Source organism: Somniosus microcephalus, chromosome 13, assembly GCF_052327205.1.
Source record: "Somniosus microcephalus isolate GS21.2 chromosome 13, FLI_Smic_1.0, whole genome shotgun sequence".
In the NCBI taxonomy this organism is placed as follows: domain Eukaryota; kingdom Metazoa; phylum Chordata; class Chondrichthyes; order Squaliformes; family Somniosidae; genus Somniosus; species Somniosus microcephalus.
The window spans coordinates 35,578,659-35,601,416 of NC_140999.1; the positions used below are offsets into that span (position 1 = coordinate 35,578,659).

At 44.2% G+C, this 22,758-nt stretch overlaps 1 protein-coding gene across 1 annotated transcript in view; it reads left to right on the forward strand.

The window, feature by feature from the left end:
• The first annotated feature begins 709 nt into the window (after positions 1-709).
• znf414 (zinc finger protein 414) overlaps positions 710-22,758 on the forward strand; it is a 29,815-nt gene continuing 7,766 nt past the window's right edge. The window contains exons 1-4 of the mRNA XM_086004740.1: positions 710-844; positions 4,736-4,896; positions 19,037-19,142; positions 21,518-22,071. Coding sequence (XP_085860866.1) covers positions 4,839-4,896; positions 19,037-19,142; positions 21,518-22,071 — 718 coding nt within the window. The 5' untranslated portion in view covers positions 710-844; positions 4,736-4,838. The remainder of the gene's footprint in view (positions 845-4,735; positions 4,897-19,036; positions 19,143-21,517; positions 22,072-22,758) is intronic.

The window sequence follows — 22,758 nt, forward strand, 5'->3', positions numbered from 1 at the left end:
CATTGCATTGTGTGCGGATAGCATTGTGTGTGCAGATTGCATGCATTGCATTGTGTGCGGATAGCATTGTGTGTGCAGATTGCATGCATTGCATTGTGTGCGGATTGCATTACATTGTGTGTGGATTGCATTTTGTGTGCGGATTGCATTACATTGTGTGCGGATTGCATTGTGCGGATTGCATGCATTACATTGTGTGCGGATTGCATTGTGTGCGGATTGCATGCATTACATAGTGTGCGGATTGCATGCATTGCATTGTGTACGGAGTGCATGCATTACATTGTGTGCGGATTGCATGTATTGCATTGTGTGCCGATTGCATTGTGTGCAGATTGCATGGATTACATTGTGTGTGGATTGCATTATGTGCGGATTGCATGCATTACATTGTGTGTGGATTGCATTTTGTGCGGATTGCATGCATTACATAGTGTGCAGATTGCATTGTGCGAGTTGCATGCATTACATTGTGTGTGGATTGCATGCATTGTGTGCAGATTGCATGCATTGCATTGTAATCGGATTGCATGCATTACATTGTGTGCGGATTGCATGCATTACATTGTGTGCGGATTGCATGCATTGCATTGTGTGTGTGGAGTGCATGCATTACATTGTGTGCAGATTGCATTGCATTGTGCGCGACCACCAGCCACAGGAGCCCTTTAAACTGTGTGGCTGCCCCACCTGGATCGCCGAGTTCTCGCGATATTTGAGACCATGTTTTAAAATGGCTACAATGTAGCCGGGTTGTGTTGCGAACGTCATCCAGTGACAGTATCATTCTTTCCGAAGGCAGTGCGCACCAGCCTGGCTGCCGGAATTCCTCCCGGGATTGATGGTGAGTGGCCTGTTTCTGGCGGAGCTCGGCGCCTGAAGGTTGTAGCGATGGTTTTACGGTCGATGTGGGTCTGTCCCCTTGTTATTTCCAGAGAGCGCAGCCCCGGACCTGCCTTGTTTACAATTCTGGTGAAACTGATCAAAGCTTTCCCGCGCACTGAGGAGATTTCACGTTTCCGGGTTTATGTTTCAAATCACTAAATGCATTTAGGATCGAAGGAATTCCTTCATTAGAGACGCTGGGATTTAGAATAACCCTGGGATGGTCCGTGACCATCATGTGGATATAATTCCTGGAAGTGTTATGGAGATTTAGTCAGTGTCTCTGTAAAAATCTTGAAGTAATCATCAAACCGTCTTTCACCTGTTAATATTATATAATTTGATTTTAGGTATGGGATCATGAAGATATACTGAACTTCGGAACGGCTGTTGATCCATAAAGCCCCTTAACCTTAATTATAGGATGAATAAGCCCTCTAAAATAGGACGTAATGTAGCACAGAATTAGATTCATGATATATTTATATTGCTCATGGTTAGTCTGGAATCTGGAGCATGTGATCAGAGCTAGATTATCAATTCTTGAGGCCCTGCTGCCTTCTGCACCCGTGTGTCATTAAACCATAATGCATGAAGGAAGAGGCCTGTATAATGTTTACACACTACATTACTAATAAAGCAGATCATCTCACAACACACTATGCTCAAACGATCCAGCTTTTTTGCATTATAGTGAGACCTGGCTGGGGCCCCTGGGCATGAGGCCTGAGGCCAGTTAGAGTGTGGTTCCAGTTGATGAGAAGTTTGCAGACTGCCAGGTATTTGCAAATTTCATATTCCAGGCCAATCTGCAAATTTTCCTACTTATAATTGAAATAACTGGGTTTCTTTCTGTTTACATCTATCACCTTCTGTAGTGTTGCTTACGGCCAGTCAGGATATGCTGTTTTATAGTGGGGTTGTTATGCAATGTACAATGTATTATGGTGACTACAGTTGTTTGTAAAAGAGGAATGTTAAAGGTGTAGTGTAAGTAAGAGAATGGAATTAGACTGGCTTAAGTGGAGAAAAACGCCAGTGCAGACTTAATGGGACTGTAATGTTCTAGGATTCTGTATTAAAAATATTACAATAGATATATGCTTTGCCTCAGATTTTGTGTTTGTTAAAAGAGCAACAAATCAGAACTGAACTTTAAGCAGCGAAAAAATGGAAATTGGGCCATTTGTTCCCGTTGCTATTTTGTTCCCTTAGCTTGCTGACTGCACACAAAATACAATTTATAACAATGTAAAGAATTTGCAAAAATGTCAACCTATTCATCAGATTGCCCAACTCTTGGTCGGAAATGCATCGATTGAGCGTTGTTCCCTGAAGCTTAACCTCTGTCAGGGGCCATGGGCTTGAGTTTGACTATGAGGTAATACAGGTAGACTATCCTTTATCCGAACTTCCGAAAACCTCTAAAAACCGAAAGTTTTTTCGTTCAGCGTAAGTCGTGCGCACGACATGACCAGAGTGGCACACGACTTACGCTGAGCAGGGCAGAGGGTCACAGAGTTCCCTCCTGGGTAGGAGATTGCAGGCCGAGCCGGGCAGTGTGAATGAGGTACCGGGAGAGTGAACCCGACAATACAGCGGCTCGTCCGATAGCTGCAGCGGCCCATCCGATATTCTTTTCTCCCACTGCCGACCGCCCCCCCCGCCGACCCCGACCCCCGACAAATTTCCCAATACCTTCTGAAATCCGAAAAATTCCAAAAACCGAAACTCAGCTGGTCTCAAGGTTTTCGGATAAAGGATAGTCTACCTGTAGTTTGTGTCTCTGGCCTGGCTCTAAGGATTACCTGCAGTCCTGTCTGTTTGATAGCCTGAGTCAATTCCATCCAGCTCAAATTGTCCTTGCCTGGGCCATGCCAACCTGCTGTGACTTTTTGTCCTGAACCATGAGAATTGCCTTGAGCCTGTTTCTGGTCATCAGACAGTGTCTGTGCCCAGCACCGGGCTGGTTTTCAGCAGTCAGATACTGTGTTTTCCAACTGTATTCACAATTACAGTTGGAAAATATAATGTTAAATGTGGAAAACTAGCTTGTGACCAGGGAACAGTGTGAACAGGCCAGGCCTGGGCTAGATTCTGGTCTCTCAAACTGTAGATTCTGGCAGATGAATTCCCTACCAGTGCTGTCACACCTCGGGTCCACCCTTCCCAGCCTTGCCAGATCCTAGAATTTCTCCCCCCGCCCCAATACTACCATATTCCAGGAATTCCCCCAATGAGCTGGACCCCACATTCAATTGCCTGCTCCTTGTGCTACCAAACCCCATGATCCATTCCTCATTGATCCCTGACTACAGGACACCACCCAAAGCTCCCAAACGCCAGGAACACCACTTCCCCAGTGCTGCTAAGTCCCACAGTCCTTTCTTGTGTGGGCTGAATTAGCTGATCTTCGTCAGGATGTTAAGCGCACTAGAATTGGCTTCAGCACCCCTGGGCCAAGGAAGGGAAAATTGTAACGATTCCAGTTTGATCATTCTCTAGTAACTTGGTATGGGTTGTACATCCATACAAACCCCATCTCGAATGTTTTTCTGTATATGTGCGAGTCCACCCATCCCTGACAGTGTTTTGGTATGTTTCAGTATATAATGGGAACCTCAATTATTCGCAGTGTTCTGTCTGCATTCTCGAAATATGTGCATAATGAGAGATCAGTGGGAATTGGGACTGCTTATCAAATTCAGAACTGCAATCTGCTGTTATTTTGGGGGGATTCTAGCTAGCAAGTTCCATTATTCTCTGCATTGTGATAGATAATTAAGATTCCACCGTGGCCCACGCTGGACAAATTTGTTGCAGCTTTCCAGCTCCCTTTATATTCACTGCTGCTCAGTATAACTCCTGATGCAAGCTAATATACAAAGATTTGATCTGACTACAGTAGGAATAGGAGAAGGCCATCCAACCCTTCGAGCCTGTTCTGCCATTCAGTTAGATCATGGCTGATCTATATCTTAACTCTGTTAGTAGCTCACCAATGATCTTGCTCTTAAATACTCAATTTACAGTGGCTTTCACTTGAAGACAGGAGAGTGTAATTGTGGTGTGATAAGTTAACAGAAGCAGTTTCCATCATAAATATAAACATGGGAATTTATAATGGAAATATAAAAATAAGAACAGAATGTATGACTTTAAAATGGGTACTGAATTGTGTCTGTGTGCCCTGGTCTGATTCTCCTCCACCCTCTAACCCTGCTTCACTTGAAGACTACTTCATCTTGACTCCAATTACAATGCCACAGGGGATATACTCACATAAATTAATTACAGATTCACTTTTTTTTTAATTTAAATTCGCTTAATTTAAAGCTAGAAGTTTTGCTTCAGATCTCTTGAGTTTTAAGAACACAACGTTCATATATTTGAAAATCATAAATGTTACTCTCCCTCTTAAGACATTTTCAAATGTGCACAGTAGAATGAAATAAATTAATAGAACCACATATCATGCTTGATTATATTCCTTAATTAAACTGTAATTGAATAAGTATCTTTTTTTAAGAAAAAATGGTTTGGTACCAACATTTTGAGAAGGCTCTCGGCTAAACGAAGGTACTTGTACTGCTGGAGCTGTGAGCTCATTGGCCAGGAGCTCCTGCTCTGTCACTGTTTATCTCTTGCATGCATGAACTCTTGCAAGATAGCAATGTTAATCTTGCAATTTGGACCCTTGAGTGTATCTGTGATTGGAATCGTGTTTATATTTGCTGAACTGCACGTCACAGTCTGGTGACTAAATTAAGATGTTATTGTTCTATCGTTTTGTTTAGAAAAAGTCCAGAATAATTGGTTTCAATCAAACTGTTGTTTTCTCTCTCTCTAGACAGAAGCATCAGATAAAGTTATTTTCTCTGGAGTCTGGTGTCGCACCTTCCCCATCTGAGGCATTGTCTTACGATGAGCCCGGTCCCATTCCTGGCACAAACATGTCTCTCAGAACGGAGCCGGAAAAGGCAGTGGTAGCCACCACCCAATCAGTGGAGGGTATGAAGCACTGAACAGGATTACAACAAGCCTTCCTTTAAACTATTTGTGTGTGTGTGCGTGTGTTTCTTTTTTTAACAAGTTTCACCCTGCCTTAATAGTCACTTCTGCTTAAAGCATTCTGTGCTCTAATAACCCTCTGTACGAGAGGAAAATGCTTCTAACTTTCCCCTTCTTTCTTCTAGTGATAATTCTTAATCTATACCACCTTCTTTCCAATTTGCAAATCAGTACAAACTATTTTATACTATTTACCTTCTCAATGCTTTTTCATACTCTTGAAAACCTCTTAGATTAATTTTCACCCACCCCATTAATTTTCTCTCTTCTGCGGTTAGGAGGGCAGGGAAAATATCTTCAGCTCTTCATTTGATATAACCTCTCATTCTGGTGTCATTCCAATGAATCTTTCCTGTTTTCTGTAGCTCTTAGCACTCCATGCAATACCCCAACTTTGACCTGGCCAATGTCTTGTACAAATTTTTATGGCTGTTTCAACATTCTGCTGCACAATTTGATGCCAACTTCATCTCTTCCATGAGACTTGCATCTTGCTCCCTAGATCGCCTTCCCCGTCCAAAGCTTAGTTGCCCTTTCTGGCCCTCGTGCTTGCCAACATCATTAAAGCCCTTCACACTGCCACTCCATTAGAAAAAGGACTAATTTACCTAAGATATTAACTCACTGCTTCCTGTGACGTGTGTCTGCTCAATACAGTTTTTAAATCTTTAAGAGACTGCCTCTACATGAAATGAAAATAATCTAGAAACTCTTCTATTCAATTAGCCTTAATGCTTGCCAGGGCTAGGAATAGTAATTCTATAAGAAATTGTACATTTGTACCATAAGACACTCTGGGCTAGAACTTGCATGTTAATTTTAATAGGTGAAAAATTGTGCAGCATGTGCTTACTTCACTTAAATTCCCAGTATCTAGTCCCATTGCACAAAGCTCTCTGCTAGGGGTGCTAATTCATAAAAATCTACTTTCCATTAAGAATTTACTGAGAGGAACTTTAAGAATTACAGACACTCATCTGGTTTTTAGACCAAGTTTGATTTTGTTGTTGGTACATTGCTAATTTTATTGCTTCTGTGTTTCTTTAAATAAGTCCGGACAAGTGGCTTTCGCTTGTACAGTCTAGTGGTGCTGTTTTCCTGCTTTGAGGTTAATGGACAATATTGTGGGCATCCCATGTATTCTCTGATAATTTACTGTGATTTTAGGGTTAATTGTTAGCTCTGGGCTATGCTAACCTATTCCTGGCAGAGAATAAATATGTGACTTTTAGCTTATATGAGACTTAGATCTGCTTGTGGAAAATGCAGTCAAGGCATGAACGTGACTGTAACATGGCTATGAGATGGGGATGGGACTAGGCTTAGCTGTGATGTTCCCTTTGATCAACACCCGGTCTGTGTTCATAAATGAAGAATGGACATTTGGATAAGGTACCAGATAGATTCTAGTTTCCATGGGAGCATAACCTTCAGGAGAAGAGAAAAAGGGAGATTTATTTTTTTAAGTAAGATGCTACATGTAAAACAACTGTGCGTTATTTAAATGTTGTCATCAGAAGGGTTTCACCTCATTATGTAGTGATTGGCTAAATATAGGCTGCATTTTATATTTTGGGTGTTCAGTAAAAGTGTAGGTTATGGTCCCAGCAGTGCATCTATTCAGCTGTGTTGCAGCATTGCATTTCTACTATACTCCTTACTGACATCACTATCAACCAATCACCAGTGTTAACAAAAGTAATGCATTGGTTGCAAGCAGCAGGGAGAGCTGGGGGGAGAGAGCGGGAATATAGTATTGGGATAGAGGATCAGCCATGATCATATTGAATGGCGGAGCAGGCTCGAAGGGCCGAATGGCCTACTCCTGCTCCGATTTTTCTATGTCTATGTTTCTCACCAAGTTTACTAAGGCAAACCGTTCCCTTTTGTTGTGTGTGGATAATGTGCACTGGCCCAGGACAGCAGGCTTGTTTGTCAAATTGAATGGTCTTGTAGCTGCTTCTCGCTAATGAAAGGAAGTTCTGTAATACTTTGCACCATTTACTGGGAAGGAGTGTGGCAGCTGGGGAGAATCATCGCACAGCACACATTTTGCCAATGAAGCAATCGAGGACCGTGGGCAAGGCGGCTGCATTTAGTGTTAACTCCTTGGACGCCTTGCGCTAGCAGGTGCAGCAAAGTAGGGCAACACTCTGGTGCTGAAGGCCACCCACCTGTTAAAGCGGAGGCGTGAGCTGCATGAATGGAAGCGGAGGAGCAGGTGAATGGAATCGCCCGAATTCGTCGTAACTGGGAATAAATGCAGAGTCCAGTGACATCAGAAGAAATGCTAAGGTAACTGTACCAACCTCTTGTATACCTGCTGACTCTTCATCCCTTGATGGTATGGCCTCTGTGTAACTTTCCTGCGATCGATGCAGTGAACATGCACCTCTTCCCAGTACTCCTTCCTGCAACAGAAACTGGGAGGCACAACTGGAGTGGGGGAAATAGCCAAATCTTGTACAAAGCAAGTTTCCAAAGAGTAAATGCCACGCAATTTAATTTTCAAAAGTGTTGTTACAGTGAGAGATGATCTTGGCACTGGACTGCTATTTTGGGTGCTTTGGTCATTCTTAACATCTTAAATACATTCTACTCACAGGCCAGGGTGGCCCATAACCACCAGAGGAACGCCAGCTGGCCCAGCTCATCCAAAATGAGGAGATAGCCCTGAGATTTTCAGCAGTAAATCTATGGAGGGGATTGGTGAGGGCAAGTTTGGCATTGTGATGCTGCTGCCCAGCTGGTAATCTTCATTTATTATCGTCCTCCTTAAACTCCGTTGCTTAATCCATACAACAGGTGCTACACTTTCAAATCAGGTGCACGATGCACAGCTTTTTCTTATCTTACCATTGTTTTGTCTTTCTTGGCATTGTCATGGGGGTGCTTCATAAATCATCTTCCCTCTTTTTTTATTCTCTTCAGGCAGCTCCTTTCCATGAGGAAGAGGCCAGCCCGAGGGCCGTGGCATTTCACAGCAGGTTGTGTCAAGCGCTGCCCCCACAACACATTTGCTGACCACCCCAGAGATCTAGGTATTGTGTTTTGAGGGAGCTGCACTGGGTGATTCACCTCCAAAGAGGAGGAACTGCCACGCTGCAAGCGCATGACGCAGGTCTGCTGTGCTTGGCACCGATCTGAGACCTGGCACCCACTTGCAGGAATCGGTTTCTGCCAGATCGGCAATTTGAAACAAACGCCGATGGTGCGATTTAGCCGCTGGAGACTCCCCGAAGGACTGCTTTCCGGATATTGCTGGTCATCCAGCTGAGGTGCCCGGCAATGAGGGCATAACCGGAAAAGGGTCCAATAAGGCAGCAGCTTAGGGTGCCTGCACTTTCTTCCAGTCGGGTTCAAGGGCGTGACCATTGCAACAAGGGGTATGGGGGGGAGAGAGGGGGAATATGGTATTGAGATAGAGGATCAGCCATGATCATATTGAATGGCGGCGCAGGCTCGAAGGGCCAAATGGCCTACTCCTGCTCCTATTCTTCTATGTTTCTATAACACTATTGCAGTATCCAACAGCACCTACCACCACACTTGCTCCTCCTACTCCGAGCACCTGGACAGAGCCCTGTGTTAGATAGCAGGGCAAGCACACCAGTAGTATCACTAAGTGGAGGCATGGGGCTTGGAGCATATGTTTTCTGTAAATAGCGCTAAATAAATAGGTTTTTCTTAGTGTAGATATTTTGCTGGTAGAACTGTGCAAGGTAATGAGTAATGAGAGGGGGCTGAAAGATGGCAATTTGGCTTTGGTATAGGCACTGTATCCCCAAGGGACGAGGGGAACAACCTGTTTTCATTATAAAAACAAAGTTGGTCAGTGACAGGATATGTCTATTATTGGAAGTAGTTCTCAGTCCCCAACCTTTGTTCTAATCTCCCTGCCTGTGCACCATTTCGCCCTACTCCTCCTCTGTGAGCCTGCAGCCCTGTGGGCCTCTCTTTCTTGTCCTGCCTGCCGATTTCTTGGCTGGCAAAATTACAGTGATCATTATGAATACTTTGTACTACAGAACAGCACCTGCCTGAGTGGTCCAAACAACCGAATCATTGCTTCAGCATCCCTGTGGTGTACCCGGCAGTAACACCAGATTATCGTATGAGCCTCATTTGTTTTGCACTCTGCTGCTGATGGGGGTTTCTAATTGGGGGTATTAGCCATAACTACAATGGGTAGTCTTGGCCTCTCATGAGCCATCACCTTTCCGGACTTTCAACTACTGCAAGTACCCTGGACTACTGAATAATAAAAGCATCATGGGCCCTCCTTTTAATATGCAGGATCATACTTCTGTGGTCTTAACCTACCTAAGCATTTATGGAGTGGTGATACTTCCTTGTCATGCATGTATTTGGGTGACTTGTGGGGCCTGATGGCCACGTGGATCAGGCCCCATAAAGTTCTGTGCCAGTTGGTGTCTCCTTTCCACTGAGAGTTTCAAAAGTGCTTTCCCCTGTCGAATATTGCATCAGTCACGTTATCCAGATCATTTTACTGCAGACAGGCTTATCCTAGATGTCACCTGTGGCAGCCTGGAACGATCATGTTTCATTTAGAAGCTTAATACGGTTGTGAAGACCCTGTTACATTTGACTCATTCTACCCTCATTTCTTTTTGTCTTCCATCTCTTGGATTACTCTCCTAGGTGAGTCCCAATTTCCTTTGACCTTATCTTGTAGCCTTGGTGTTAGGTAGAAAATGTCAGGAGTTTTATCAAAGGTCAATGAAGGAAAGGTAATATGTGTTCCAAGACATGATGGTGTATGACTTGGAGAGGACTGTGGAGGCTGTGATGTTCCTGTGATCTTGTTGCTCTTGTCCTTTGTTGATGGAAGTCGTGGGTATGGAAGGTGCAGTCAAAGTTAATTTTGAGTTGCTGTAGTGTTTTCTGTAGATATAGGCTACGCTGCAGCCACATTGCTCTGATGATAGAGGGGGTGAATATTGAGTCCAATAACGGTTGCCGATCAAGTCGACTGCTTTGTCCTGGATTGTATTAAGCTTCTGGAGTATTGCAGATGCATCCATCTAAGCGACTGGTGGTGAGTATTCCATCATACTTCTGACCTGTTCCTTGTAGATCTTGCAGAGGCCCTGAGCAGTTAGGAAGTGAACCACTCCTCACAGTGCCCAGTATCTGTCTTGCTCTTCTAGCCATGTTGATATGACTGGCCAGAGGCTTAACTGGACCAATGGTGACGCCCAGAGTGTGTTGCTGGTGAAACAGTTGAAAGTCAAGAGAGGGTTGCTGAAAGTGTGCTTGCAAATAAACTCCTCCCAGTCAAAACCTTTCTACAGTAGTTTGTGATCAGATTTGTTTGGTTCTTTTGGTTTATCCCCTTTTCAACATTTGGTTAAGTGGTGATGGATCATTGAATCCAGATGAAAAATAACAAATGTGTTGAGAATGGATGAAGTATGTGCATTCATTTACTAGCACAAACCCGTATAGACTGGTGACTGTGATCACAGATTATGACAAAGCCATGGCCTGTATTTTGGGTTTGCTGATTAATTTTAGGCCCCAGCCAGTTTGGCTGAGTGTCTTTAACCTCGTGCTTTTTAAATTGGAATTGCATTTGAGAAAAAGTAGCTTAATTTTGCATGCTTTCTGTGGGAGGAAAATCTATTTTTGACTATTAGATTATTGATTTGGATTCTGGCTCGTGGTAATGCCTGAGGGGATGAAAAGCAAGGTTCATGCAGACATGGGCAGGTAATTAACTGCTAAACCTTGAAAATCCATTGGCAGGATAGGCGCACCAACGTCGGTGTTCTTGCTCAGGCCAACATCCCCAGCATCGAAGCTTTGACCACGCTCGATCAGCTCCGATGGACGGGTCACATTGTCCGCATGCCCGATACGAGACTCCCAAAACAAGCGCTCTATTCGGAGCTCCGGCACGGCAAGAGAGCCCCAGGTGGGCAGAGGAAACGCTTCAAGGACACCCTCAAAGCCTCCTTGAAAAAGTGTAACATCCCCATCGACACCTGGGAATCCCTGGCCCAAGACCGCACAAAGTGGAGGAGAAGCATCCGGGAAGGCGCCGAACACCTCGAGTCTCTTCGCTGGGAGCAAGCGGAAGCCAAGCGCAAGGAGTGCACGTCAACCCAAGCACCTGTGACCGAGACTGTAGGTCCCGCATTGGACTCATCAGTCACCTGCGAACTCATTTTTAATGTGGAAGCAAGTCCTCCTCGGTTCCGAGGGACTGCCGAAGAAGAAGAAGAAACCTTGAAGAATTGTCTGCATGGGCTATACAGATGTAAATTAGTCGTTCTATTGTTGGTTACTGGTGGAGAGCAGTTTACTATTAATTGTTTAAATGTCTCCAACAATCCCATTCAGTTCCCAAAGATCCTGTTTGATTGACTAAGAATAACAGCCAAGCAAACGAAGCTAGTCTGTTTTTAATGTATTTTTTTGTTGTTTTTGACGACTTGGCACGAGTAGTTTCGGGTCATCTGGTACTGACCAAGGAATCGGACCCAGTCTGGGGGTGGTGATTCTATTGATTCCAAGTTGAGCCGAGGATGCAGAGATGGGTCAGGCCTGTGAGGGCCACTGATTTCTTTGTAGTCCTTTATGATGGCAAGCTGTGTGGCTAGGTGCTCCAGTTACAGGTTTATATTGGGCTCCCTCTGCCGAGATCAACAACTTGTATTTATATAGCGCCTTTAACATAGTAAAACGTCCCAAGGCGCTGCACAGGAGTATTTTAAAACAGAAATAAAATTGACACCGATCCACATAAGGATAAATTAGGGCAGGTGACCAAAAGCTTGGTCAAAGAGGTAGGTTTTAAGGAGCGTCTTAAAGGAGGAAAGAGAGGTAGCGAGGCGGAGAGGTTTAGGCAGGGAATTCGAGTTTAGGGCCGAGGCAACAGAATGCACCGCCACCAAAGTTAGCCCACATTGAGAAATGTGATCGCTGCCTTTGTGTGGTAGTGTATCAACAAGTAAGGGAAGTGAGCATCCACTTTGAGATTCACCTGTGTTGAGAGAGAATCCAGGGGAGAGCCATTATTTTGGATATACGTGATGAAGTATAGTAAATTACTGTCGGTAAACTGTCTCTTGGACTGAATACAATTCACTTACCTGATTTATTTTGAATATAAATTGTATGTTGATTTATAGCTGGCTGCATCTTCTAATGAGCGGCTATGGAATAGCATTGGTGGAGGCCCAGGAACAGGTCCGCCTCTTCTATTTGTTGGTGCGAGTTGGAATTGGGGAAATAAAGAAGAAAAATAACAACAAAAAATGTTATGGGTGAACTTCTTGGCTTTTACCAATGATTATTTTCTTCTCATACAGAGAGGGTGTAGGCTAAATTGGATAACTGCATTATTTATCTATTTTGTGCCCTAAGCTCTGGAATTCCCTGCCTAAACCCCTCCACCTCTCTTTCCTCCTTTTTTAAGACGCTCCTTAAAACCTACCTCTTTGACCAAGCTTTTGGTCACCTGCCCTAACTTCTCTTTAGGTGGCTCGGTGTCAAATTTTTTGTCTTCTAACACTCCTGTGCAGCGCCTTGGGATGTTTTACTATGTTAAAGGTGCTATAAGGAAGAAGTGTTTTGGATGAAAAAAGAAAATGCTGGAGATACTCAGCAGGTCAGGCAGCATCTGTGACGAGAGAAACAGAGTTAACGGCCCAGAAATTCGTGTCGGGGGCTTCCTGCGGGTGCAAGCCCCCGACCTACACTTACCTAGCGCGCCGGCAGTTGAGGCCTTGGCCTGCGTGCATTTCCTTTCTGTGGCCCGGTCCAGCTCCCGGCGCGCTGTGCTTGCGTGTCCCAGGGGCGTAGTTAGTGCGATGCGTCCGCTGGGATCACGTGAGCCATGGGCAACCAATCGGAGGAGGGAAAAGCCCATTCATGAGATTGACAGAAAGAACTGTCAAACTAATGAAAACTCCGGCCCCCAAAACAGTACTTACCCTTCAAATAAATATTTTTAAAAATCACACTTTTTAAATAAACTATAAATAACATAAAATAACTATTTTAAACAATAATTTAAATTTTTGAAAAAAATAATTTAATAAAAAAACGGGGCTAAAAATACACTTACCTTACTTTAAAGTATTTAAAAATAATAAACCTGTGGGGGGAAAAAAAAATTCTAATTTTAATTAATTGACCACTTACCTTTTAAAATGAAGTCCTTACGCCTGGTTTTTAAATGTGTAAAATGTAGAGGCCTTCACGCACGGAAAAACCTGTTTTTTAAAAAAAAAAGGAAGTTCAACGCACACGCGCAGACTCCCGCACGCACACGCGCAGACTCCCGCGCGCACGCGTTTGACCTCTGAACCCCTTCGTTCAGAGGATCGGAAATGCCGGTTTCCCGCGCATGCGTAGTGCATGCAAGAAACCGGCACTTCCATCGGGTCCACGCGTGAGTACTCCGTGCTTACTCACGCGTTGGGACCCGACTTTCTGGGCCATCGTTTCAGGTCGATGACCTTTTGTCAGAACTGGAACAAAGCAGGAAATGGAACAGATTTTTAAGCAAGTGTAGGAGCTGGGAAAGGGGGGAGGGGTGAAAGAACAAAAGGGAAGGTCTGTGATAGGATAGAAGGCAGGAGAGGTTAAGAGACATTAAAAGATATTCAAGGCAAAAGGAGATGGTAATGCGACAGGTTAAGAAACAAAGGATGGCTCTAGATGAAGTATAAATTGCGCTGGCAGAATGAAAGACGGCTGCCATGTGGGAGAGAAGAAAAGAAGACACAAATAAAAAGTGTGGATAAAAAATATATATATGATCGGGACCGAGGTTATGATCTGAAATTGTTGAACTCTGTTGAGTCCAGAAGGCTGTAAAGTGCCTAATCGAAAGATGAGGCGCTGTTCCTCGAGCTTACGTTGAGCTTCACCGGAACAATGCAAGAGGCTGAGGTCAGAGTGGGAGTGGAGCAGAGCATTAAAATGACAGGCGACTGGAAGCTCGGGGTCACCCTTACGGACTGAATGGAGGTGTTCCACAAAGCGGTCACCCAATCTGCGTTTGGTCTCCCCAATGTAGAGGAGACCGCATTGTGAGCAGCGAATACAGTATACTAAATTGCAAGAAGTACAAGTAAATCGCTGTTTCATCTGGAAGGAGTATTTGGGGCCCTGGACAGTGGGAAGGGGGGGAGGTATAAGGGCATGTGTTGCATCTCCTGCACTTGCACGGGAAGGTGCCGGGGGAAGGGATGTTGGGGGTGATAGAGGAGTGGACCAGGGTGTCGCGGAGGGAGAGGTCCCTTCGGAATGCTGAAAGGGGAGGTGAGGGGAAGATGTGTTTGGTGGTGGGATCATGCTGGAAATGGCGGAGGATGATCTGTTAAATGTGGAGGCTGGTGGGGTGAAAGGTGAGGACAAGGGGAACTCTATCGTGGTTCCGGGAGGGAGGGGCAGGGGTGAGAGCAGAAGTACGGGAGATAGAACGGACACGGTCAAGGGCCGTGTCAACCATAGTAGAGGGGAATCCTTGGTTGAGGAAAAAGGAAGACATGTCGGAAGCACTAGTGTGGATTTTGGATGCTTTGATGTAGTGTGCCCAAGATTACAACAGGGGGCATACAAGAATAGGAAATAGAAAGTTTAGCTGCCCTGAGCCCTCTGCCATTTTCAATCTTTTCAGTTTTACATGAATATTCATAGCTTCTGAGCAGTATAGGAGTATTATTGGAAGTGTCGTCTGGCCCAAGTTGTGGCCACGTCTCAATTTATTTACTTTTGACCACCTTCTATGATTTATTGAAACGCTGACGTCTGAATACTCAATAATTACATTTTTAATGAGCCCAATCAAACAAACTATATCCCACAAAGGGGCTTGCTGTGGGATGAATCCAGTCTTTGAAGATACATTTGCCTGCTTTTTTTTTAAGTTGATAATTGAGGTTCTGAGCCTTTTTTTAAAAAAACGCACACACACGCACAAAACTGGAAGCTATAATTTCCATCAGCCTTTTCAAATCTAATTCAGCATGTATTGCTAAATTGCCATAGTTTCTGGTCAGTTATGGGCTCCAGTAATGGCAGTCGGCGTTATGTGATGTAATGGATTGGTTAAATGCTGGTAAAGAACATGGAGGGGGGGGGGGGAAATCATTTTAGGTTGGTGTACAAGACCACTTTTTTCATTTCCCTTTTTATCTCCAGTCCAAGCCTGCAGGACTGTGCTCCAGTTAAATCAGAAATGTCTTTGTTCTTGAATTCTTCGGCCTCTGTGTTAATTGACAGTCTATGCAGGTTAACATTTCCTCCGGTGTGGGCCAAAAATTGAATTTGTTTTAACAAGTTCCAGAATTTAATCTGCTAATTGCCTTCAAAAGTTTACAGAATTTGGATTGCCTTTCCTTTCAATCAGCGATTCCTTTTTGTTGTCTTTCTCCCACTCCAGGCTTGTATTCCCTCTTCAGAGGTTTCTGGTACAAAGCATGTCATCCAGTTGTCCTCTTCTTTCTCCCTCCTGTGTCTGTTTTGTAAGTGCAGTGACCTGGACTGGACATAATAGCTGCCGCTCCACGGTTTACCCGTATTACTTCTTGACTTGTGATCTGTTTATATTCCCTCCTGTTTTGTTTCCTCTAGACTAGTACAAAAAAGGTTGAATATATAATGAGGTATTCAAAATTGAGAGGTTTTGATAGTGGGGGGGGGAAACTCCACTGGCTGGCAAGTTGGTAACTAGAGGCTATAAGTTTAAAAATTGTTGTCAAAGAATAAAGAGGAAGGTTAGGAAAATTTCACTTTTTAAAAAAAAATGAGTGCCTTACCAGAAACGTGGGTGGAAGCAGAACCCACAATACCTTTTAAGAGAAGTGGATAAATATTTTGAAAAATAATTTTTGTAAGGGGTATTAGAAAAGGGCAGGGGAATAGCTCCAAGTTGAGAGCCCAGTCAGCGAGCCAGCACAGATGTGATGGGCCCAATGGCCGCCTCCTGTGTTGAAGATTCTATGATTTGGTTGCTAATAACTCATTGTTCCTGGGCAACTTATTTAATGATTAATCCTTCATTATTGCCTTTAGTACTCCACTGACAAACCACACTTGTTAGCTGACTAATGACCAACCAATAACTATCGTCTTTGGAGTTGACATGGCTCCAAGGTAACCTGCCTGGCAACGGAAGTTCTCCAATGTGAATTTCAGTAATTCGACAACTGGAACAGGCTGGTCTGCAGTACTGTAGGACACGGCTAATGATAGACCAGCCAACTTGGTTCGTTAATGGAACCTGGAGGGGCCCAGGATGCTTCCCACTCCCCTCCAGATAACTCTCTGAAAGCCAAAGCTCTAATGAGTCGGGTGATCCTAGCTGGAAATGCACGGGGTGCTTACCAGTGTGCTCTGTACTTGTAATCTGCAGGATCTTAGCTGGTTACACTCCAGCAGTATCTCTGCATACACTCGGGGCTGCCTCAGCCTTGGGATCTACCAACGTGCACTACTTCGCTAAGTGGGGTGCCTCTCTGTGGTGCAAGGAGCGAGTGTGGCCCCTCTGTGGTGCAAGGAGCGAGTGTGGCCCCTCTGTGGTGCAAGGAGCGAGTGTGGCCCCTCTGTGGTGCAAGGAGCGAGTGTGGCCCCTCTGTGGTGCAAGGAGCGAGTGTGGCCCCTCTGTGGTGCAAGGAGCAAGTGTGGCCCCTCTGTGGTGCAAGGAGCGAGTGTGGCCCCTCTGTGGTGCAAACAGAAATTCTGCAGGTTGAGGTTTCTCAGTAGCTTGCTTCAGAGGCTCTTAAACATGGTGATAGGACTCCATTTGTGTTGGCATCCAGTGTCCCAAAAAACGCACTCTGTGCATACTGTCCATTTCATACTGTCCATTTCACAGAATTTAAATATGTTTTACCATCTATCTACCCGGTGGCTGTGTCAAGTAAACTGCAGAGTGAGATAGAAACCGTACTTCCATAACAAATTTTGAGTGGGGTGGGGTGTAAGGAGCAGAGTAGGTTAATTGAAATTTAAATGGTTAAGGATATAAATGTAACTAACATTTTATAGTAAGAATGACCGCACAGGAAGGGACAGCAATGTGTGGTTCCTGCAGGATGTGGGAGTTTCCAGTTGCAGATGTTAACTCCGACAAACACATCTGCAGGAAGTGCCTCCAACTGAGATTACTTGAGCTCCAGATTTCAAAAATTGAGGGGGTGTTGGAGACCGAGTGAGGGTGGTTTCTGGAGCAAGTGTTTGAGGGTAGCCACCCTGCTGAAATGGGGAGTTGGCAGTAGTGGAGAAAGTGGTGGAGGAAGGAGTGATGACTATCCACAGTTCAAGGAACATGAGGACTCTGATCAAATGACCCTTGCCTACAAGCATGAAACGCAAGCTTCCTATTGGGAAGATGAGCACCCTGGGCAGAATCATTAAATGAATTATTATGGCACTAAAGACTGGGCTCAAGGGGGGAGCGGTGAAGGGAGCTTAGCAATTCATTTAGGAGTGCAGTAGTAAAAAGAGACTTGATGGTGTCCACCCCTCTAGCTATCTTTATTCTTCGTCCAGACAGAGGGTCCCGGATGCTTTGTTAAATCCTAAGTGCTAAGTTAAGGGAGCAGAGGTAGAACTTGTGTTTGTGTAGCGCCTTTCACAACCTCCGGATGTCCCAAAACGCTTCACAGCCAATGAAGTACTTTTGATGTATGGTCACTGTTGGCATGTAAGGATATGCGCACATCAAGGTCCCACAAACCGCAATGAGCTAATGACCAGATAATCTGTTATAGGTGTTGGTCGATGTTGACCAGGACACTGGGAGAACTCCCCTGCTCTTCTTTGAAATAGTGCCGTGGGATCTTTTTACATCCATCTGAAAGGGCAGACAGGGCCTTGGTTTAACATCTCATCTGAAAATGGCACCTCCGACAGTGCAGCACTCCTCGGTACTGCATTCAAGTGTCGGCCTAGATTATGTGCTCCTGTCTCTTGAATGGGGCTTGAACCCATAACCTTCTAACTTGGGCGAGAGTGTGACAATTTGAGCCAAGGCAATACAAAAAGACTTGGAAAAATTGGGGCTGTTCTCAGAGAAAGAGGAGATTATGGGGTGACTTGATGGAGTTGTTTAAAAATATGACTGGATGGGGGAGAAGCAAGCTGATTCCAGTGATTATGGGGGGACAGATAGAAGACTAAATGTAAAAGGCAGAGAACTAGAAAACCTTTTTTACACAGAGGATTGTGAGCCTGTGGAATGCACTACCAGAATTACCGATTGAAGCCGAGACTAGGTCACCATTTAAGCATAGATTAGATAGGTGATTGAAGGGAGGGGAGATAGAGGGTTATGGGATTAGAACTGCTGCTCGTGTGAAGGATAAACGCCAACACAGGCTGGCTGGGCCAAATGGCCTGTTACTGTGTTTCTATGTAATTCACTGTTTGAGTGATATCCCCATCATTTATACATCCTGATTTCCCATAATTACTTGCTCTTGCCAATAATGATCATTAATAAATATTCTGAACAGTTAGCATCCCAGCAGCTATCCCTGGCGAATCCCTAGTTAATAGCCAACTAATTGGAATATATTTTTTTTAAAACTTGGAACAAAATATGTTTCTATGACTGACGATTGGTTATATTATCAGTTCAGTTGTCATCATAAATCCATTTTTTAAAGGCACTGTCCTACCTGGAGTGGGGTCATACTTGCAAAACTCAATTCGTATTGAAATTCAATTGCATGTCAGTTTCCCATCGCAGTGAATAATTTTACCAACTTAGCTGGTAATGGTCGTTGCTGACCCTAGATTTGATATAAATGCCAGGTTTGAGTTTGCTCTACACGGGATAGAAAATTTAACAGTGACTGCTGCCAACGACCGGAAGCTGTGCAGAAGCGTTGTGCGCATTAATCTGGAAGCTGTTCTCAATGATTCTGCTTTTCTTTCCAGAGCCCATGAGTCCCAATGTGAACAACCAAAAAAAACACTGCACAGGCGCAATGACTTCAACTTCGTTGGCAGCAGTCGCTGCCTAAAGTTAATATGTTGTGATTTTAATACAATCACTATGTGCTGCTTTGTGTCTGACTCTGTGTTTTCCGTTTAGGGAAAGTGTATAAATGTTGTGCAAATGACTGTAACGGGTCTTTCTCTAGTATGCACCATCTGGTGAATCACATGAGAGTGCATCACAAACCTAACCGATACTTCAAGTAAGTTGACCATCAGGCCAGTTTGAATTATGTACATGTACATCTGGTATAAAAATGGATGTAGAAACTGCTGACCAGTTCTAGTTAGTAAATTACATTTTGACTGGTGTGAAGTGTCTTAAGTTGGGACCCAATCGCCCCAAGATGTGAGACCCACCTTGCAGGTGGCAGTCTCATCACTCCAGTGCAATGCCAAGCCTGTCCTTGGCCATCCTAAGCCCTTTTTAAACCTGCGTGCAGTTGATTTAAATGTACATCGTGTGTAGGTGCTCCTATCTACAATGTCGAATCATTTACATTTTAACCATTGGGAGAGCACCTCTACGTGTGAGCACAAAAGCACCGTAGCTCTTCAAACTGCTCCGCAACAGAGCACTTTCCCTCTTTGGACCTAATGACCTTATTGAGCTTTGGAATGTCCTGTGGTCATGAAAGTGCTATACAGTCCCCACCACTATATCAGGCAAACACTGCTAACCATTAGCCGTAGGTGTCAATTACAAAGGTGCCATTTAGCATGCCGGCTATTTTGTGCAATTCAGTAAGTATTTATCCCATACTTACCCATTTAAGTGCGCTGCTGATTTCAGGCACCGTGAAACTGCCTGAAGATGTGAATCAGCTGTTCACCACTCTTAAGAATTATGGGAGGCAGTCAGAAAGTGAAGCTGCCTGAAGTCTCCACTTTCCGACTGCCTCCCATAGTTGTTAACTGTGCGAACAGCTGATTTGAAGCAGCCCCCAAATCTCCATCCGTTGTCGCACTGTTAACCGTGAATGTAAGAAAATACGCCAAGTTCCCCATGTCCCAGTTTGTCTGTTTCCCAACAGCCGGAAAGTGGAGACTTCAGGCAGCTTGGGAGTCATTTCATTTCATTACATTGGTTTCACCGTGTATAGCGGGCAAATCACGTTGGCTCGAATGTGCCAGCTGTATGCAGTGGGGACTGTAGAAATACAAGCTCGCTCGCTCTTTCGAGTTACTGTTCTGCCAAAGCCTAGTCCTCCAGCCAAGGGGCAACGGCCTGTTCCCAGACCTTTGCCACAGTAATAAACCACGAGGAAGAGTAAGAGAGCAGCTGAGACTGACTTGCCCCCTGTGGAGGAATGCAGTACATGGGTCTATGCCATTTAATGACGCTCAAGGATAATTCCATACTGCACCACCAGACTAACCTTTTAACAAAATAATTGTTATATATTTTACATTTTTATATATATTAAAGTACAGAACTGTACTTCCAAAAATGCAAGCACCAAGCCCCCATTGCTTAGAGACTTTGATCAGTCATCTTCTAATAGATTTTAGAGAGGTATCCAAAATGGCTGTTACAATGAGGGTCCTAAAGGAGGAATGGGAATGACCTCTCCTGAGGTCAGTTGTAGCACTCTCGCTGCTATCCTGGCTGAGATCAGTTAGCTCAGCTCAGACTATGGCTTAGTGATCCACCAGAGGGCCCATTTATTCACCAAGCCAATAGGTGAGCCTTTGAGATTTTTAATTGGCCTTGAATAATTGATGTGGTTTTCGTGCCCTCCTTTTGTATTGTTCCTGAGGAAATTTGTGTAATTTCCATAATCCAGTTGTTCAAGTCAAAAATTAACTTTAAAGTAAACTTTGTAGCAAAGTCAGACTGTTTGCCACCACCCCGATGGTCTCTAAGCAATGGTGTTTCTTTCTGTACCTGCAGTTTTTGGCAGTACAGAATGATCCTTTGATCTTCAGTGACTGGCATAGAGCCATGTACTGCATTCCTCCACGGGGACATGTTAGTCTCGGCTACTCTCATACCTTTGCCACAGCAATAAATCACAAGGAAAGGTCTGAACAGATTGTCACCCCTTGGCTGGAGGACTAGGTTTAGGATTTTAGCACTTTCATAACTGCAGAATGCTTTAAAGCAATGTAGTCACTGTTAAAATGCAGCAGCCAATTTGCATGCAGCACAATACCACAAATAGCAATGAGATAAATGATCAGATAATCTATATTCTTGTTGGTTGCGGGATAAATATTGGCCAGGACACCATGGAGAACCCAGTGCTCTTCAAAATAGTGCCATGGGATCTTTTACGTCCACCTTAGCGGGCAGACGGCCTCGATTTAACGCCTAATCCAAAATACGGTACCTCTGACAGTACAATACTCCCGCCGTGCTGCACCGAAGTGTCAGCCTAGTTTATGCGCTCAAGTCTATGCAGTGGGGCTCAAACCCACAACCTTCTGATTCTGAGGCAAGAATGCCCCACTGAGTCACGGCGCGCTCATTAACATTTTTAAAGTTTTTTTTTAATGCTGTTCGTTTTTTTTTTAAACCCAGAAATGAAAGGTGCTAAGAGTCAAAGATTAATTTTTGAAATGATTTGTTTTACAGATGTGAAGCGTGTAAACTACGTTTTCGAACACATCGATCTCTCTTCAAACATCTGCATGTGTGTTTTAACACTGCGATGAATTCTCTGCCACAGAAGGTGGAGAAGCAGTGTCCCAGCCCTTTATCTGCCAGTGAATCAGATCCTCTGATTAAACAGCCAGCCTCTGTGGAGCCAGTGAAATTTCAAAGTGTTATCAAGCAGCTTGAAAAGGATAGCAATGTGGCAAGCATGGACACCATCAGCACGGCAACTAATTCAAAGGCAGTCGCACCACTCCCAACTCCCCTACCAAGTCTCCATACTTCACTAAATTCAATGCCATTAGTCTCCACAACCCCACATCCATTTTCACTGCTAGAGCCATCTCTGTTTGCCACACCCAGCCTAAGCAGGTTTCCTAGCCAAGCGCACACACCAGTGCCTGGGCCCTTCATTCCATACATGCACCCAGCACCTTACAGCCTCTCCCAAGGCGCCACACAGCCACGCCTTAGACCTTATATTCCCTCCGAAAGTCTACCATTCTCCAATGCAGTCTGGAGGAAAAGTGCGGGTAAGGTGTATTTTAATCTTGAGCTATTTTTTTTTTTTTACTTTCCAAAAGAAATTGTATTTTTTATTTTGCTGTCAGCTTTTTGATATTGAATGCTAAATTGCTGGTTGAAAACCACAATTTGTGAAATAGATTTATGGGGGTGATTTTTTTTTTTAAACTGAGGAATGCCTGTTTTTCTCCATAATTAATGGTCCTCTAATTAATTAAATCACCGTTCTTTAGAATTGCATGTTTCAAAGTGATCAGGCCATTGCTTATGGTGGGGGGGAAAAAAATCACGGTTTTGTTGAATATTGGGCTCAGTTTAATTTCTGGACAACGGTTTTTGTTGATTTTTCTGGTCACTTTCTCCATATTTTCTTGCCAAAACATTTTTTGCTGATGAGCTATTGATTTGTACTGAGGTGGTCAGTTTGAGGCGAGTCTCCTCCTGCTTGACTGACATTTCAATGTGTTAATAAGAACATAAGAAATAGGAGCTGGAGTCAGCCATTTGGCCCTTCGAGCCTGCTCCGCCATTCAATAAGATCATGGCTGATCTTCTACCTCATTCCCACTTTCCTGCACTATCCCCATATCCCTTGATTCCCTTAATATCCAAAAATCTATCGATCTTTCTTTGTCTTGAATATACTCAACGACTGAGCCTCCACAGCCCTCTGGGGTAGAGAATTCCAAAGATTC